We start from the raw sequence: 19,522 nt of genomic DNA on the forward strand, positions 1-19,522 counted from the left end.
GTCATGAAGTTACTGGTATTGTTTGGAGTAATTCATTATACAGCTGATAACAGCAAAGGTACTGATCATCCGAGGTATAATGCTTCTGCTCATCTGTTTTCTAGTCATCACAGTTTTGTCAGACTGTTCACTTACATGAACAAAATTAATAATTGCCTTCTAACTTCATTTGACAGTAATTTTTTTACTCCTTTCCACATGTGATGAGATCCCCACACAGTAATATAAACTATTAGGAAGGAAGGAAGGAAAACTAACTCTGATGCCTTTGACTTTGTTTTGCTCATCAGTGGTACACACTGATTGCTGGAGATCTCTTAGCTTATTCAAAATTACGCTGAAGATTTAGTTAGTGCAAGAACATATTGAAAAATGCCAGATAAAATACCCATTTCTCATCTAAGACCACAGTTTGTTTTTTACTGTATAAACTGCAGGGAGAGAAGATACCAGATTGAGCAATGCAGTCAAGATGAGTTTTCCTCCACCCACCCCTTACAAATGCTGCTTTATTTTAAATAAAGATTCAGACACATGATTGTTCTACCACAGCTTAACATGTTATCGCACATCAAGTGAATTGTGGTAACTGACCATATGGATGCGGCTGCCATGAGCTAAGAACAACTTAAAATGAAGTAGTTTAAATCTCTTCTGGTAGGGTTTAGCTAGCACATTTTGCCTCACAGTTGCAAAGTCAATTACCATGACTCAGCTGATGTGCTTGGTTGCATCTCTGAATCCTGATAAAGTATATACCATAAAAACTCAAATGCACTGTACCAGCTTCTGACTAGTACACAAGAACATCCTACTCAGTCGCACAGTTGTGCAACGTAATCATTCAGCTGCCCAAACCCAAGTTCGATTTCACAAGTATTGAGTGCTTTATTACAGCAACCTGAAGCATTCAAACAAACTGAACATCACCTTTATAATACAGTGTATCATACGCATAAAAGTACCAGTATGATTTTCAGTTGCAAGTCTTGTGTTCTTCAACCTACAGCAAGTATTTCCTGACCAAAATAAAAAGAATGCAGTGTGTAATTTTTCAGGATCTGGCATCGGCAATTTTATATAGGCTGGTTTATTAACAATGTGCAAATAAACCTTTACTGAAGAGCTAATTGATTAATGATTTTTCAGCTAACCTTAAACTGGGGCACAAAGTACCTTCTGTGCTGTAAACATCATGAATTCTTCACAAATTGGAAGCTGAAAAGGCCTAAGGAACTGGGTACAAACTCTTCTCATACACAACCATGGCTGAGCTCAAGTCTTCCAAACCGAATTTGGACTAGTCTTGTGTTTGGCATATGTCACTGTGCTGCTACAGACCACAGGCTTAGAAGATTGTGGTATATAAAAGCATACTTTTAGCTTTGAAACACGACGGCCTAATGAAAGCATGCAGCAGTATTTTCATCTGTAATACGGTAGAATTCATTCGTAGTTTATTACCAGTGTTGACACAGCCAGGTGAGCACTGTACAAGCAAAAGGGATTGTAAAAAATTACCTCTGATTAAACTCTCTGTAACACTCATACGATATCTCATTTAGTCACCTTAGGTTACTATTTCAAACAGCAATTTTTTGTAGACATAAGTTACCCTGAAAAAAAGCAGCAATTACAAATACCTTTCTCCTTGTTTTTTTATACATTGCAAAATTTATTGTTGCATTTACCTGTCTTCTTTTTCAGTAGCTTACAATCTAGAAGCACAGGGAGCCTTTGTTTTCCAGCTAGCTGTGGCCAGGTTAAGTCAGCTCTGGCTCTTCAGTTTTTCTGGTTGCGTAACATTTCACACCATTACTAAGAGTCCTATGGGTTTTTTTTTTTTAAAAAAAAACACTCTTGCTTCGTGGTTTTTTTTTTTTTTTTTTAGAGCCACTAAGCAGTAACTATAACCACAGGACTAAACACCAGTAGTTATTTGCTTTCCTGTATACATTCTTCCCAAAATTAATCCTTTTACATTTTCAGGTTTCATTTTCTGCTTTGCTCACTGCAATGGGATAAGAAAGAATTTCACCCTTAATTTATTTCTTTTTAGTGTAGCACAAGCAGAAACATCTTAACACGTTACTCCCACCCCTTGCAATATGAAGATTGTTGACTGGCAAAGGCTGGGCAGATGGACTGAAAGGTTCCCCATGTTTCCTTCTCCTACAGCTGTCAGCTTGAGAGCCTGTTTTCAACCCAATGCAGCCCCTTCCTAATTTTCAGGTGTATCGCGGCATTTCACACTGCTCACAGCGGTTTAGTGCTGGGTGATTTAGAAAGGTGCAGCTATCACAATTCCATGGAGCCCCTTCAAAGTCTTCATCTCTTGGCTGAGTCCGTGAAGTCTGTTTGGAGCTGTTCTGATGCTCTAAAAAAAAAACCCAAAAGAAAACATTTCTTTTCTTATTTCAGAAGAGGATGATAGGCAAGATCATACTACTGGTTTGTCACCTCATTAACCATTCTATCTTAAAATGACTGTGGAAGCATTTCAACTTAGGTAACATTACAGGTCTTTTGCTAAAGCACTTCTAATTCAGTTTGTGAAATCTGAATATTTAAAGTATTTAACTTCTGTATAAAGTCGTTTAACCATACTACATTAAAAACAACAAAAGCAATCACCACTGTTAGGTCACTGATACTGCTAAAGGTTTAATAGCTTAAAACATACTGAAAAGTTTGTTACTGGCACTGCAACACCATCCTGTTATGGAATGACTTCATAGGTTTACATACAGCAGTCTATTAGCAAATTCTAAATTCCAATAACCCTACTTTACCTGAAGTGAAAAACTACTTCTAACTCAGTTCTTTCAAACAGTCTGAGAGATGATGTATTTTCTGCATCTTTTTCTAGCATTTATCCAGGCTGCAGAAAATACAATATAAAAATAAAATGGTAGGCTTGTTTCAAAAAAAGATGATTGTTTTTCTTCCTCATGGCTTTGCAGCAGGGATGCGTGTATGTGAAGCTGCATTTAAGTCTGCTTTCATTCATACAATCACTATGTATGCAAATCATACATTAGGCATTAACCCATGGAAAGATTTGTTTTTCTGATGTCTCCTACCACCACTTCAAGACCTCAGGTTATCTACTAAAAGTGACAAATACTCCTAGGATGTGAAACACAACATTTAAAAAAATGTTAATATCCGAAACAACATTAGCACACATACCTAGAAGGTAAGGTTAAGATACTCATCTGCTAAACAAACATCTGTAGAGCAGCTTAATTGAAAGAGAATTCATGTTGTAAAAAAGGACGGTAATTTGTAATTCAAAGTGCACGCGCTGCTGTCATCTGCTAAGAAATCCAGCAGATGGCTGACAAAGTTAGTGCAAATAGTACTTAGGTTTGTCTTCAGAGACATATTTAAAGACAATAAAAGTAACCTCCTTCCGTAGATGTAACCCCTCTCCAGTCCAGAAGTTGCACAGTCACATTAACAGTGCTTGGCCTCAACAAAGTCCTTCTAAGCACGCTCGTGTGGGTGCTAGGCTGCACTCATGTCGACTAGCCCGATGGCAGCACAGAGCAGACCGTTGTCTGCCCACACTTGTCTGCCTGCCCATGTCTTCAACGGTTGAATATTAAGAAAATGGAATTTAAGAAAAAAACCACCTTATTTTGATGACTCCATGTTAAAAGCCAAGCTCAGAATACAGCACACCAGCTCGAAAACTGGTCTCTAGTAAGTTGACCGACAAAACCAGGAAGCTAGTCATAAAAGTCATACAAATCCTTACGAGACACTATCTTTCCAATTGCCAAATCTAATCACTTATTTCATCCAAGTTTTGCACATTATTTTGCTTTGAGATAATAAATCAAATTGGCTAGTGTAATTAAGAGAATCTCTTCAAGCACCATGAAGTAGCAGTGCCTTAAACCAACCACATGACCACTGCAATTTAACAGGAATCCAGGCAGCTGCCTTCATGCCACTGCTCACCTGCTGCTACTGTCTTTCCTGGACACTACACACTACCAGCTATGAAGGGAACTCATCCCAGTTTTGGTTTGGTTTTTGTTTTTTTTTTTGCTTTTGTTTTGGTTTTTTGGTTATTTTTTTTTTAAACCACAAGCAGTAGTTCTGAGTCTTCTCTTTTTTTTAAATTTCCACATACTAAGCATTTTATTACACAAAAGGGTAAAATACTTGCTTCAAAAGAGGGGGAAATTTCCTTATACAAATTCAAAATTCAACTGCAAAAACCTTTGTGAAGTGCTTATCAGCAACTAGAACTTACTTCCAAAATTTGGATTTTCAAGCAGACTATATTATTACCGATTCAGAACAGCGAGTTCTTTTCCACTAACAATTTTAATACATGCTAGTTACAGTAAGAGGAGACACAATATTACAAATCTTATCACATGTAACATTTTCAGAGAAAAGACCACTGTTTTCTCTATCAGAGCACAGGATCCCAGACTGGCTATTTCAGCAGAAAGATACAAAGTGTTTAAAAACTTCCACTAATATTTGAAATCATTAGTTGAAATCTAAAACAGATTTTAGGAATTAAAAGGAAAAAAAAAAGGTCCCCAAATACTTGAGATAAAAGGTAGGATTCTGCTCCAAAATCACCCCTAAACATACTGGAGTTCATAGAGCTACTGAGCTAGGTGGCAACTAGGTGCCTACTTAAAAGGAGTTGAGTCACTTTGGGATGTACAGACTGAATCTCCACTGGACAAATATGAGACTAAATATATAGCTCCTGTGCCTACATAAAACTCAAGCGTCCCAAGCTGGGTATGAATCCTAGATACTATACAATTAGTATAGAACATTTTAGAAACCAGTAACAAACTTGTACAAGTGGGACACTGTTATCTCTTTAGACCAATGTGAGGAGATGCGTTCTGTCTTGGTCCTTAAAATGTCTGAAGCTCCTGCTGTGCTAAAACTTCAGGGCTACTGTGAAATTCATACTCTGCACAAAAAACAGGTAAAGTGTAGCCAGTCAAGGTAAAATATAATTAAAAATAAAAATGCAAATTTTAAAAAGCTGCTGTGACGAATTAAACTTGCATAAAAGATCCCAACTAAACTATTAAATCCTAACAAGTACTGCAAGACAGGTAAACAAACCTGACAGAGCTTTTAAACTAGAGCTATGTTAAACGAAACATAATTACTAAGCTCAAGTTAACACGTAAAAGTTTGTAGACTTTCAACTCTTTTTCTAGTAGTGAATAACAGTATTTACAAACAACATACTAATAGAACATTCACTTGCAACAACCTGCCTGAGGAAAACAAGTTGTAGCCAAGATTCCTGCACTTATATAAAAACGTTCTGTTTCGGTTTGTGTATATAAAGAAAAGTCATAATAATTAGCATTGCTTCCTGTCATCACAGGGGTTTTTTAAAAAAAGAAAGGGGTGGAGGGGAACAAAAAGCTTCCTCAATGCAGATTAGGTAACTTGATGCTTGTTTGTTGACCTACCCTTTTTATATGGCTTTGGTGGCACAACAGGACCAGGCTCTATGTTATCATAGAAGTTACATGTGGCTTTTGGATCGAAGTTCCCTGTCAGAAAAGAAAAGTAAGAAAGTGTAACTCAAAGGTTATTTACATGCCTATGACAGTGATATGAACATCTAGAGGCTTCAGATTTTTACACATCTTTTTATTATGACATTATATATTAGCTTTTTCCTGAGTAGTCTTTTGTCATGTATTGTTCAGTTCTGTGTTGGCTCTAGTGATTTTTAGCAGGCTAACCCCATACTGAAGAATCAACGCCAGCTCAACGTTCTGTATCGCTTTAAAAATACGCAAAAACGTAAATCTTTCTGTAGGATACATTCTTGGTAAAAAAGGAGGACTATGCATATTTTAATCTATTTGATTGTATTCACATCAAGTTTCTGTCACAGAAGGATGATTTTTAAAGACCTAAGCAGATGTCTGTTTGCCAACTTCTTGGTTGCAACCTGTAGTTCTGTTTCGTATTTCTTAGAGACTTTGTCAGCAAAAAGTTAAAACTTTAAGTAAAGAACCTCCACTAAGGAGTATTTATTTTTTAATTTGCTCTTCACAAAGCCACTTTCTTGGTAATGTAATTTAACTTGGCCAACAGAAATATTGGCAAGTCAAGTTTATCAGGTTGCATAAGTTGATAATTGATAATCAAAACTGAACTTTAAAGAGTTCAAGTATCCACATTTAAGCGCATACTATATTAGAATCACAGAATCATTTAGGTTGGAAGAGACCCTTAAAATCATCGAGTTCAACTGTTAACCTAGCATGGCCAAGCCCACCACCAAACCATGTCCCTAAACACCACATCCACACATCTTTTAAATAACTCCGGGGATGGCAACTCCACCACTTCCCTGGGCAGCCTGTTCCAATGCTTGACAATCCTTTTGGTGATGAAATTCTTCCTAATACCCAGTCTAAACCTCCACTGCCACAACCTGAGGCCATTTCCTCTTGTCCTATTGCTCGTTACTTGGGAGAACAGACAGACCTCCACCTGGCTGTAACCTCATTTCAGATCATTGTAGAAAGCGATCAGGTCTCCCCTCAGCCTCCTCTTCTCCAGGATAAACACCCCCAGCTCCCTCAGCCGCTCCCCATCAGACTTGTGCTCCAGACCCTTCACCACCTTCGTTGCCCTTCTCTGGACTCGCTCCAGCACCTCAAGGTCTTTCTTGTAGTGAGAGGCCCAAAACTGAAAACAGGATTTGGGGTGCAGCCTCACCAGTTCCGAGTACAGGGGGACGATCCCTGCCCTGGTCCTGTTGGCCACACCGTTGCTGATACAAGCCAGGATGCCATTGGCCTTCTTGGCCAGCTGGGCACACTGCTGGCTCATGTTCAGCCAGCTGTCGACCAACACGCTCAGGTCTTTTTCTGTTGGGCAGCTTTCCAGCCACTCTTCCCCAAGGCCGTAGCGTTGCGTGGGGTTGTTGTGACCCAAAATGCAGGACCTGGTACTCAGCCTTGTTGAAGAATCGGCTTCAGCCCATTGAACCTGCTTGTCCAGATCCCTCTGTAGAGCCTTCCCGCTCTCAGGCGGATCAATACTCCCACCCATATCTGAATTACGTTTTTAAAAAAACTATCAGTTCCATACCTCTAGACTGAAGGAGATCAACTTCCTTCAGGGTACAGTCAACATTTATCTGGAGCTGTCTGTTGAGGCTTCTCAATCTGGTCATTTCCTCAGGCTAGAAAGAAACAATTCAAAATAGCAATTGGGGGAAAGTCAGCCTCATATCTGACATAGAAATAACATTGCTATATTGTTGTTAACAGCTTTATTAGAAACTGAGTATAGATAAGACACCGAAAAAAACCAGCCAGGATTCCATTGTCTGTCCTATTCCCCCTACCCAATTTATTCCCTCAAAAACATTCTTCTATTGGCATTTGACGAGGAAAACAAACCAAACCAACAAAAGTGAACAATTTACTTAATCTTAAAATTCATTAGTAAGAAGACATAGCCGAGCTCAAGTTTATAAAACCATACACCTTACAAAATTCTGTATAAATTGATGACTTGCTACATGAGTTCACATCAAGATGATCAGGAAACAGAGTTAAGAGCTGCAGCTCACATTAATTATTACTCCATGATAACCAAATAAGGTCAGTAGTTTATTTATTTGCATCACCCCAAGGAGCTTCAATATGCCAAACCTTCTAGCTCAGTTTAAATCATTCAATGCTGCAAGACAGTAATTATTCTTAACAGAATAATCAGTTATTTAAGTCCATATATTTGCGTATCATTAAGAAACCCTAAGTTACTGGAATACAAAGCATTCTTAATCCTAGCAGCACTGATCATTAACGCATATGTAGGAATAACTGTCTTATCCTAGGATATATTCCAGCATCACCAAGTCAAAAATCACAGAATGTCTGAGGTTGGAAGGGACCTCTGGAGGTCATCTAGAGGTCATCTGGCCCAACTGCTCTGCCCAGATGGCAGACAGCTGTTGAATAACTCCAAAGATGAAGATTCCACAACCTCCCCTGGGGAACCTGTACCAGGATACCATTAGCCTTCTTTGCCACGTTGCTGGTCCCATTTTCAGCTTGGTCTCCACCAGGACCACCAGGGCTTTTTCTGCAAAACTGCTTTCCAGCTGGTTGGCCGCCAGCTTATACTGGTGCATGGGATTGTTCCTCCCCAAGTGCAGGACTTACTAGTTCCCCTTACTGAATGGTACGAGGTTCCTGCCAGCCCATTTCTCCAGCTTGTTGAGGTCCCTCAATGTCAGCACAACTCTCCCAGTTTTGTGTCATCAGCAAACTTGCTGAGGGTACACTCTGCCCCATCATCCAGATCATTAATGAAGATGTTAAACAGGACCAGACCCAGTATTGACCCCCCGTGGTACATCACTAGTTACTGGCCTCCAGCCAGACTTTGTGCCACTGATTATCACACTCTTGGTCTGGCTCTTCAGCCAGTTTTCAACCCATTTCACTGTGTGCTCGTCCAGCACATACTTCATCAGCTTCTCTATGAAGATCTCACAGCAGACAATGCTGAAAGCCTTACTGAAGTCTAGGCAGACAATAACCACTGCTCTCCCCTCATCTACCAGGGCAGTCTTTTCATCCTACAAGTTTATCAAATTGGTCAAGCTTGACTTCCCCTTGGTGAATCCATGCTGACTACTGCTGATTACTTTCTTGTTCTTCATGTGCCTGGAAATGGTCTCCAGGATTAGCTGCTCCATCATGTTCCCAGGGATCAAGGTGAGGCTAACCAGTCTGCAGCTCCCTGGGTCTTCCTTCTTGAAGATAGGAGTGACATTTGCTCTCCTCTATTCTTCAGGCACTTCTCCCAAACACCATGATCAATCTAAGATTATCTAGAGTGGCCTCGCAATGACATCTGCCAGCTCCCTCAGCACTCGTGGCTGCATCCCATCCAGGACCACGAACTCAGGTATGTCCACTTCCCTGACCTGATCCTCTTTCACTAATGGTATACCTTCCTTGCTCCAGACTTTTCCTGGGGTCTCTGGGACTCAGGATTCCTGAAGGCCTGTAAAGACTGAGGCATAGGAGGCACTCAGTATCTCAGCCTTTTCCATGCCCTCTGTAAAGTGGTCCTCCGTCTTGCTGAGCAATGGGCCCGCATTTTTGCCAGCCTTCTTTTGTCACTTCTGTACTAACAGAAGCCCTTCTTTTAGTCTTTGACATCCCATGCCAGATTCTACTCCAGCTGGGCCTTGGCCTTCCTAATCTTATCCTTGCACACTCAGGCAGTGCCCCTGTTCCTCCCAGGAACACACCTGCCAAATGCTGCCCTGAGACAGATGAGACACACAGCAGCCATACTAGTTATGCAGCTAACAGCCCCTACAATGCCTTCCAGCCTACATCTGTGTGCATTGTTTATGTTAACACAGTGAGTAAGAATTGATTTGGCTAAGAACTGCACAAAGTGGAAGTTATTTTTCAGGCAGATGAATTCTCTTATCAGAGCCCTACAGATGTTTGGGCTAGTCACTTGCAGGTGTAAGTCACACAGACAGGAAGAATCAAGAAGGAAAAGAGGAGAGAGGGGTGTCAACTATTTGAGCCAACACCATCACTGAGAAGTTATGTGTCACGTCCTGCACATACCAAATGGGAAATAGATTGTCTGAGAGACGCAACTACTCAAACAACAAAATACCTCAATACAACAAAATACCTTTTTTAAAAAAAAAGTGAAACCTTGCGCCGCATGAACACCAAGCTGTATGTGGCTTGGGCTCTTTAAATACATTTGGATGTACACTTTTATAGGTTGTTAGGAAAGTAACTATCTATCCAGTTCTGTGGTCCAGAAAAGCACCTAAGTTTCAGAAATTCTGTTGTGAACACTGAGAAAGCTGGACACATATCTGTTTCTTAAATCATAAGAACTGGCTTACAACAAGCCAAGAGCTTACAAAAAAATAACCACCAAAGATCAAAGATTTTATACCCCAAAATACTTTTTGTATAACATTTTATTTCATGAAAACATCAAAAAATAAATTTGTATCTTGAATTAAAATACTAACAAATTGCTTACTGTTGGAATTGCAGTTGTACAGCTAACTCTTCGAAGCCGCCTCTGCATTAGATCATGCTCCATACCATTGACTTCAGCTTTCAGGCGTTCGAGCTCTTCTTTCTCAAGCTTCAGTTCCTTTGCTAATCTCTCCATCCTTGCTCGCTGATGTAACAGCAAGGCTAATGTTTTACATGGAAGAAAGAGTTACTAACACACAAAAACCTGGAAAACTGAATTCTTAACTTATGCGTAAGATTCACAAGTGACCCTTCTGGAAGAAAAAAAAAAGTGATCATAAACATGCAGCCAGATACCAGTGTGAATATGCTTTCATGCCAAATGAACTACAATTTGGAACAAAGTTCTTCCAGAATAAAAACACATTTTAGACAGTAACTTGCAGTTGATATTACCATTTTGGTCAAAGCTTCTTTTTTTGCATTTGGTCTTTCTCGTCTCAAAAATACAAAGGCACCTGTACAGGGAGACAGCTTCTCAGGATGAAACAGCAACCTAGTTTATATTAATACTGTACCGGCAAGAAAAAAAATAAATACCAGAGGTGAGATCAGAAGGTAACACACACTTCATATCTGCTGTTCAATAGCAGTTGACACACTAGCCTTGAGACATTAGCCAAATGTCAGTCCTGAACTGTTTTTTCCACTGCTATTACAATTATGCTGTAATAATTTTAAATAGTCAGCTTTTCAGAGAATACTGTAATTCTCAATACTGTAAGTTCCCCAGTGCTCAAAGGGAAAACTATAGAACTTCAATAAAATAGACTAGAGAATCCAGAAAATAAAAAGTGGGGGCAGCTCAGGTGTTTCAGAGTCTTTAACTCTACAAGAGCTGATTTGCTGTCCTCTAATCTCTCTCTGCTGTTAAGCATTCTCTCATATTTTTGTCATGATACTGAAATTTATGACTCTCAGTCACAAGCTGATGTTGGGCTCTCAGAGCAGCTGAAGAAAGAATTCTGACTAGCTAGAAAATAACACACGGTTTCTGCAGGAACAGTGTTTCTCAGTATTTCATCATGATGCAAAACTGGCAAGTTAATTAGTGTGATGCTTAGCACTTTCTGATCTGGCTGGTTTTACCTGATTAAAATCTACTAGGACAGAGGAAAACAAGAGAAATTTGCTGTGGGTGTTCAGACAAGCACGCTGCTCATATAACAATGTTCCAGAAAATGGTTCAAACGTATGAAGACGTTGTAGAATCTGCAAATTACTATTTCATACAAAGCATCAGCCAACACCTGCCTTTTTCTTCACCCCTATCCAACACAGGCAATGAAAAAAACACATAATATCTCAAGAATATCTACATACAGCTAAAAAAAAAAGTTAGAAAAATAAGCAACAATATGACACAGCTTACTGGGTAGGACATAAACAAAAACAAAAACCCAAACCAAAAGAGTCAGGAGCATAAAAATGACAAGTGTTTTGTGCAAAAATGTAGCACTATACTTTGAATTTTGTGTGGATCCGCCAATTCATGGTCAAAGAATAAACACTGAAAATCCTATCCAAGAATAACATCAGATATTTTTGTAATACAGGCACCAGTATTACTGAACAAAACTGTTTTCTACTTTTTGAAATAGCATGTCATCCAAGTAGAGTTTAAGAGATCACAAAATTTAAAGGGGAAAAAAAAAAAAAGTACAGATACCAGGCTGTATGATTTTCCACTATTACTATCAAATCTTGTCTTTGGTGACTCCTCCAACTTAACATCTGATATGACTACATTACATGCTTCTTTGCATTATACTGTAGAACAACTCATCAAACATGACTCATACTACAAAGAAATAGTGGAAGTGCAGACACTAGAATGGATTTTTGCTAATGCTTTTCACAATGGTTCATATTCAAAAGAAAATTAAACAAACTTGTTCCCTATATTATTAAAGGGATTAAATATAATCCCCTAAGCTATTAAATATACTCCTTTAGGACTCTGTTGTGGTAGTAAAGAATATAGTGTTTATTCTTCTACAATTTATTTCTCTCAAGAGGTCAGAGTGCAGCAATACCAAAGGCTACAATCAAGTCCCAGCTGTGATAGGTATCGCCACAAAAGCAGATGCCCCAAAAGCACATACTAACTAGTTTTATTGTGTTTGTTTTCCAAATACACAAATCTTGCCAAAGATACAAAGGCAAAACCAGATCTCTACATTTCAGAATATGTTTTTCTCAGTTATGTGAAGGCACTTACAGTTTTCTCATGTAACTGACAACCTTTAAGGAAGCTGTAATAGAAACACTACCAAACAAAGCATATGGCCTAGGAGTTAAGAGACCTACTAGCATTCTTTGTCTCTAAATAACATTTCTAATTGGGTCCACCAGGTACAGAGCAGCTCTTTGTTGATGAGTTAGAATAGTTCAAATGACACAAAGCAAAATAAGAAATCAAGAACTACAGGGTAGCATTATAACCATTATTTCAGCTCTCTAAAGTGAAAGAAAGGCTAGAAGGAATAATGAAGAAATTGTCTCTTTCCCAAACACAAATCCAGAAACAAAGCACATTCTTTAAATAATTGTTGCTGATCATCATTCTGTCATTACTCAAAATGATTGGTTTGAATGCTTGTAGACTGATTCATTTGCTCAATTTTTAAAGGTTTCAAATCTATAAAGCAGATTACTCTGAGAAAAGGAGTTTTCAGCTAAGGGTTAGATTTCACCATTTTATTTTTTATTTACTAAATTACTGATTTCTTCATTTATATATAGATGGCATTAAGACTAACTATTGTTCTATCCCTATGCAGCAGAACACATATCCTAAAATTTGTCTGCCAATCTCTTCCTCCTCTTTGAAAACTCTAGGTGGAGAAAGTGAACTTTTGATTAAGTTCTTAAAAATAGTTATTTTATACCTTTCAAACCAAAAATATGATTTGTACTGACACCCAAAGTAATTTTAGTTGCATTCCTACCTCTCTCCTCTTTTCACTTAATACTCTTCAATCTAAACCAAATAAATTGGATTCAAATTCCCTGCAGAAGTTAGTGCACCTGAAGTACAGAAGTTAAGGACCCAAGTATGGAACAAATACCAAAATAACAAAATCCACATGTAAATTTATGACCCGGTTCATCAACGCAGAATTTACAAACCAGACACACAGTGTATGAACAAACCACTTAATCGTCAGCTGCAGTGTTTTCTTTTAAGAAATTGCCCTAACATCAAAAGCATTGCAACTTTAAGAACCTCAGAAATTCTTTGTGTATTAGACTGAAATTTGGCAAAATTTTTTTTAAAAAAATCAGAACAAACTCTCTTAGTAGATGATTTTGGTGCAATTTCTATTCTTTTCTGTACAGGTTCAAAAATTCTCACTTTGTAAGTAGCAAAATTAAGCTGAAAATGCATTTTACAATAATACACTTTGCAGGGTGAAACATTTACCTTGAGTGTAAGCATAGTCGTCTGATCCAGAACTAGAACTTCTCTGATACTTATGGCTTCCTTTTTCTCCTCCAGATCCTGGGATTACAGAAATAGGTTGAATAGGTTCTGGTGCTGCAGAACGCTCTTCTTGGTCCACTAAATTTAAAAGATTCTCAGTCGGTGCTCGACCTACTGTGATTTTAAAAATGGTTGGGTTTGGCTGAGATACCATTACCCGAGGAGACTGTGTTGGTGCACCTGTAGGTCCAGTTGGTTGAGTGTAGGTAATATATACTGGATTAACACTAAATGGAGGTTTGGGTTGACCCGACATACCTCTTGATGGAGAGCTTGAAGGAGGAGTAGTGGCTGGATACAGCGGGTGCTGGTTTCGTTGAGATGGTTGATTACTTATTGGTGAAGGACTTCTGTTCATTGCAGTCCCAGGTCTTTGCGGTGGCTCAACTGTAATTTCTATTTTATTCATGGAACCTTTGGATAAACTAGTTCCAGCAAAAGGAGGAAGATACGATACAGAGTGACCACCTTGTTTTTGAAAAGTCTGGGAAGCTTGCTGATATGGATGGGGTGGGACAGTTGAAGGACTAGGAGGCATGAAAACATGTGAACTCTGATGACTCAACTGAGGAGGCTGAACCTGGTGTTGAGGAGACCCAAAGGGAGAGGGGCACTGGGATGCCGGTGGTGATCGAAAAGCTGACTGAGGGATCTGGGGTTGTTTAGGAGAATACTGAGAAGGTTGGTAGTTCTGTTGATGTGGATACACAGGTAGAGGACGGGGAGTATAATGTGGAACTGGGCCCTGTGGTGATGAATGCCACTGTGTATTCTGAGGAGTCTGTCGTCCTGAAGAACTTTGAGATGTTTGTCTTACATAAATAGAGCCAGGAGTCCCATAAAGATTGCTTGGAATCTGTGGAAGAATTTGTAGAGCTCTGGGTACACTCTGTCCAGAGGGGAGGTTTTGTGATACTGTAACAGTAATAGGATTTGTACTGTACCGAGGTATGTGCATATACGTGGGAGGAGGGCCTTGCATAGCAGACGTGTTCATTCCTGGTTGTATGGAAGATGGCTGTGGAGGTGGCTGTGGAGGAGGAGTAGCTGCATTTCTATTCTGGTCATTCATGAAAAATGGATTGTAACTAGGAGAAGCTGCCACAACAGCGGGAGCAGAATGTGGTTCTTGAACTAAGCATATCAGCTGTTTACCTGCTGTGCGTTGTGGATCAATATGTCCATCGCTTGAACTGTGTACCAGTGTACGACCACCATTAAGTTGAGCTCCATCCCCTGCATGATAGCTGGTATGAGGATGAATACCCAGATTAATGTGCAAAAGGCTATTTCTATTCATTCTGGTGTCATCAGGGCTATGGTACTCCGTATATAAGTATTTGTTGCTCTCCTGTGCGAGGGCTCGACAACAGGCATCTAGGTTGTTGTTGTTCTAGGAGTAAGAATGGACACCTGTTACTGTCAAATAGCAAAAGAAAAAGCCACTGCTCAGTGTTCAACAACCATTCAACTGAAGCTGCAATCAAGCCTAGCTTGGACACAACTAGGGAAAACATTTCACAAACACGAATTCTGAAACAAAGGTAATACCTACTAAGTCATAGGTTGCAAGTAGTACATAGCTCACATTGCATCTAGCAAAATGCTATGGTAACACTACCTACAGTTTGACATTAAAAAAAATCAAGTCCAGTTTTGGGGAAAGCCATGGTTTGAACTCTTGGCATATTCTGCAAGGAACAGGCACGTACAACTAACTACTTCTAATAACATCACAAATCAAATTAAACTAGATCAAAATTGCAAAATCTAGGAAGTCAAAAAAACAAATGCAGATGACATTTTAATGTTTACCTGAGTGTTTACTGTTGAAAATCTTTATTTTACTGTTTACCTGAGTATTTCTCTCTACCTGAAAGTTTAAAAGCCCCACATTTTAAACCAGCTTCTTTTGGTAGAACAGAATTTAGTGCCTTAAAAATGAAGTCAGAATAACATTGCTTGAAAAAGTACTGGCAATTCCATAAAGCACTTTACAATTTGGACAGAATTTCAACTGCCTTTAAGAATTTCAGGCTCAAGGCTAAAAAAAGTTTATTCATACATCAGTGAGGAAATCAAATAACCCCTGTAAATGATTTGTTCTGCGGTGCCAGCAGCTCAAATTAATACAGACAATAAAATTATGAGTCAAATCAAAAGTATAATGGGGAATTCCCTTTCCCTTCTTCCCATCTCCACTCATTTTAGCTTAATCTAGTCTTGTTAAAAGAACAACACGAATGATAGCTTTTCCAAAAGAGTAAAGTCACTAGAAAGCAATCCAGATTGTGGATTTATTTTTTTTTTCTCCTCAGTTTCTCATACAACAGCCTGTATCCGCTGTGTTTCAGTTTTTAATTTAAACAGTAGTTAAAGAAAAAAATTTCACTTTCAGTTAAGTTCAGCTACATGTGGCCATCAGTACCCTAACTTTGTTCCATGTGATCCAAGAGTATTACCTTCTGCAACATACAGCACCTCCTACCAGAACAAGTATGTGCATATTTATATATATACACATACACCCTCGCCTTCCTTAGTGTGCTAAGATTGCCATTCTAAGGAATACACATTAATAATGGTTTCACTTTTATTTTAAATACTATCACTATATAAAGTTTGTATACATATTAATACTTATGTGGCCTTGCAATAGAATTTTCAACAACCTATCCATTGGTTGAAAAGTCACAGTCACACTTCTTTTCTAAAGGACTGATACCTAGTCAGTGTTAATACTAAAGTGAAGATGACCTTCCCAAAATTTCGTACGATTTCACTGAGACAAACACACATATTCAGCATCTTCTCAGAAGACTTACTACTGAACATGCCAGAAGAGTCCAGCCCTTAATTATGTATGGTTCTCACTCTGTGGATACTTCTCCCTGATTAATTCCCCTTCATGTCAAGCTCCCCTTCCAGACCCCAACAGTCACTGGGAATATCCAGGCGTATCACAGGAAGAATTTAAAACCAGAACATCTGGGAACGCGACCTTGTAACAATAACCAGCAACAGAGTGCCAAGACAGCAGTCTCAAAAAAGTTAACCACTACCATCAGCCACTTGCCATCTAAACAGAACTTCATAAAGAGAGTCCTCAGCTTCCTTAGGTCACTTCATCAGGGTGTAGGTAGAGAGAATGTAGCTAGGACAGGCCCTAATCCGATTTTCTCAGGGTATGGAATACATTTATCATTTCAAAGGACCCTCAATTTTTGATAGGTCCAAAACTCACACTGGTTTAAATCTAGACAATGTATTGCAAAAGGTTAATGGAAACCAGCTCATGTATTTTAAAACAAATACAAAGCGAGTTTGGAAACAAATTCTGCACTTAAAAAAATGACAGATATTTGCAATGTAATGTTAAGTAGCTATCCAGAACACTGTATTATAGACATAGCACATCATATGCTTCTGAAGCATTAGGAGTTCTTGAATTTTATCAGTTTAAAGAAGTCTATGACAAACACAGTTCATCAAAAGGATCACATACTTAACAGTACAGGAGAGAGAACTGTCACAGTAAGTAAAGCTTTACATTGCAGGGCTTCCCCCACTTCACATTTGTCTCAAAGCAATTCATTTGTATTTGTATAGTTTAGAAGACTCACAATGCAAAAATTACAGCCAAGTAAACCTACTCTTCTGTCAGGGACAGGTAGGATGCAAATACAGGTTTGCTACTTTCATCCGCAGCAGTCTGTCACATTAGGTTCCATCCTAGCCATGGCCACACGAGGCCAAACCAGATCTTACACGTTTCTATTTCACTCCTGAATCTTCCCATTAACAGAAGGTATTCCTAGACAATGATGACTTTGAAAAATGATTATGTGTGGTCGCTTATTATCACTTCCCAATTTGTGATTTTAGATGAATGTGGAAGGAAGAAATGGAAAGGAGAAAAAAAAAGAAAAGAAAAAAAAAGTACTGCCACCTGTCTCGGAAATGAGGAAGTAAAAATAAACCTTTGGACGGCTGTGGCAAAAAGATGCCATGAAGACAGAAAACCTTTAGATTCCTAGCTAAGGCCAGTTCCTTATCTTGGAAGGGTAAGTCATTGTTTGCTAAAATCTCCTCCAGTATACATATGTTATTTATGTGGCCATCATCAATAATCAATAAGGAAGAATAGTCAGCGAAAAAACCCCCACAAATATCAGTGAAGAATGACAAAATCTTTGTACATAAAAGGATAAAAATGCAAGTAGTGGAGTCTTCCACCCCTTCAAAATAAAACCAGAAGAATGAAAATCTATGCTCTATGTATACTACTAAAAAGAACTTTCATACTACAAAAATACACTGACTCTTAAAAACTCTTTACCATACCTGAAGCATGCACTGAGATACCACCCCTTCAGGTATCTCAGGGAAACGTTGTCGGAGATCATGGAGTACCTGCACGTCGAGTTGTTGACTGCCCTGCGCCATGCCAGATTGATGATGTTCCAGATTACCAAAAAACGGAAGTCAACAGGCCTTCCAATGATTATGGTCTTCTGAGGCTTCTGGCATTTTCTGTAGGAAAGAAAAAACACAATCGTCTTCTAAGCCATCACACCAACTTTTCCTTCTTCCCCAGCTGTATGCGTAAAAGAGTTATTGTATTACATTTTTAGATCTAGATATCAAGAGAGACAATGGCTTAAACACAAGAGTGGGAATCGTCATGTCTAAAATTCTGATATTAAAACACTTAAGATGTCATGTAGATACACCTGTGATATCTCACTGGAACGTGCTAGTTCAGGTACCACGTAGGCATAACTTAAACTAATCTGACCTGCATAAAACGGAACTGTTATATATTTACTTCCAGTGAAATTCTGAACAGCTTGTAGAAAAAGTCTAAAGTTATCACAAATCTTTGTTATTTACAACATATTAGAAGTAATGGGCTAGAAAACTAAGTAGCACAATTATCTAAAAATACTCCTCTAGTAACAGGGCTTAAACTCTTTACATCACTACAAATTCAAGAAGCTGGAAGCAATTTTTGTGTAACACAAGAGTTGAACAGAATTTAAAGAGTCCTTTTTAGGATTATGATAAGCATCTATTTAAGATTTTTGTAAAGAACCTATTACACTCATACTAACATGCTTAGTGACAAAAACCCTCTTTCCACTTCAGGATTCTTGTATTCAACAGCAAAAAGATTCTATCTGAACTTCAAAACCCAAAGACGACTAGAAGGCAAATACAGTCTGAGTCAACAAATGCTTTTCTCACTGGTGGCTCATGATCACAGCAGTACTCAAAAGGTAGCTGAAGTCTAAGTAAAGATTCACAAAGACTTTGCATCAAGGTGGTGTGGGACAGAGACTCTGTAACACATCTATTATTGCTAAGCTTCAAAATACTTTCTACCATTACCACACAGCTGAATTCTTAACTACAGAGAATGTAGTGCTGTGCCCAAAAACGGAAATGAAAGTCAGATACCAGCAGAGTTGGTGTTCAAGTAATACATCAGCTACTCAAAGTCCCCAGTTTAAACCACGCTTATCTCAACCTCAGTGCGACAGTGGGTGGCACATAGTATAGGTATTCCAGTCAGCCTTTCACTTGTTAGCTCAACTTCTAATAGCAGTCTAGAGTAGTACAACACATCAGCACAAACATACGCATACTGTGATGCACTAAGGAACTCCAACAGTTTCCTGTATCTTCCTTAAGAAAGTCTCAGTTTTCATAGGCAAGAAAATAGAACATGTCTCTTCAAAGATATAAAAAAATGTCAGGTTTAGGGTAAAAAAGCTTTGGTGTCTTGTTGGGGTTTTTTTTAATTATTTTGAATATTTAATAACCATGTCTTTCTTTTTTCACCTCTTTCTAAATAGTACTTCCTTTCTCTGAAGAGAGGCAAAACAACAATCACCATCACCGCAACAAAAGCAGAAGTGAAGTCCACTCCACTAACCAGCTACTTTGCGTGCGGACAGCTCTTAAC

At 38.7% G+C, this 19,522-nt stretch overlaps 1 protein-coding gene across 1 annotated transcript; it reads right to left on the bottom strand.

The window, feature by feature from the left end:
• Window positions 1-1,654: 1,654 nt before the first annotated feature.
• Window positions 1,655-18,000, bottom strand: TAB3 (TGF-beta activated kinase 1/MAP3K7 binding protein 3). Its single transcript, XM_009704707.1, has 6 exons — window positions 17,899-18,000; window positions 13,495-14,947; window positions 10,069-10,229; window positions 7,117-7,210; window positions 5,475-5,558; window positions 1,655-2,377 (listed from the first exon to the last, which is right to left on the bottom strand). Exons 1-6 carry the CDS (start codon window positions 17,998-18,000, stop codon window positions 2,229-2,231), a joined length of 2,043 nt encoding a protein of 680 aa, XP_009703009.1. The 3' UTR covers window positions 1,655-2,228.
• Window positions 18,001-19,522: the final 1,522 nt, after the last annotated feature.

Source organism: Cariama cristata, unplaced genomic scaffold, assembly GCF_000690535.1.
Source record: "Cariama cristata isolate BGI_N322 unplaced genomic scaffold, ASM69053v1 scaffold4447, whole genome shotgun sequence".
Taxonomy (NCBI): Eukaryota; Metazoa; Chordata; class Aves; order Cariamiformes; family Cariamidae; genus Cariama; species Cariama cristata.

What these genes read in the sequence shown, in the direction of transcription:
- TAB3 (XM_009704707.1), bottom strand. Translation starts at nt 18,000, where the DNA reads ATGGCGCAGGGCAGTCAACAACTCGACGTGCAGGTACTCCATGATCTC. An exon ending in CGACTATGCTTACACTCAAG is followed by an intron (nt 10,230 to 13,494) that starts GTAAATGTTTCA and finishes GTAAAACATTAG; the next exon opens with CCTTGCTGTTACATCAGCGA. An exon ending in GTACAACTGCAATTCCAACA is followed by an intron (nt 7,211 to 10,068) that starts GTAAGCAATTTG and finishes GTTTCTTTCTAG; the next exon opens with CCTGAGGAAATGACCAGATT.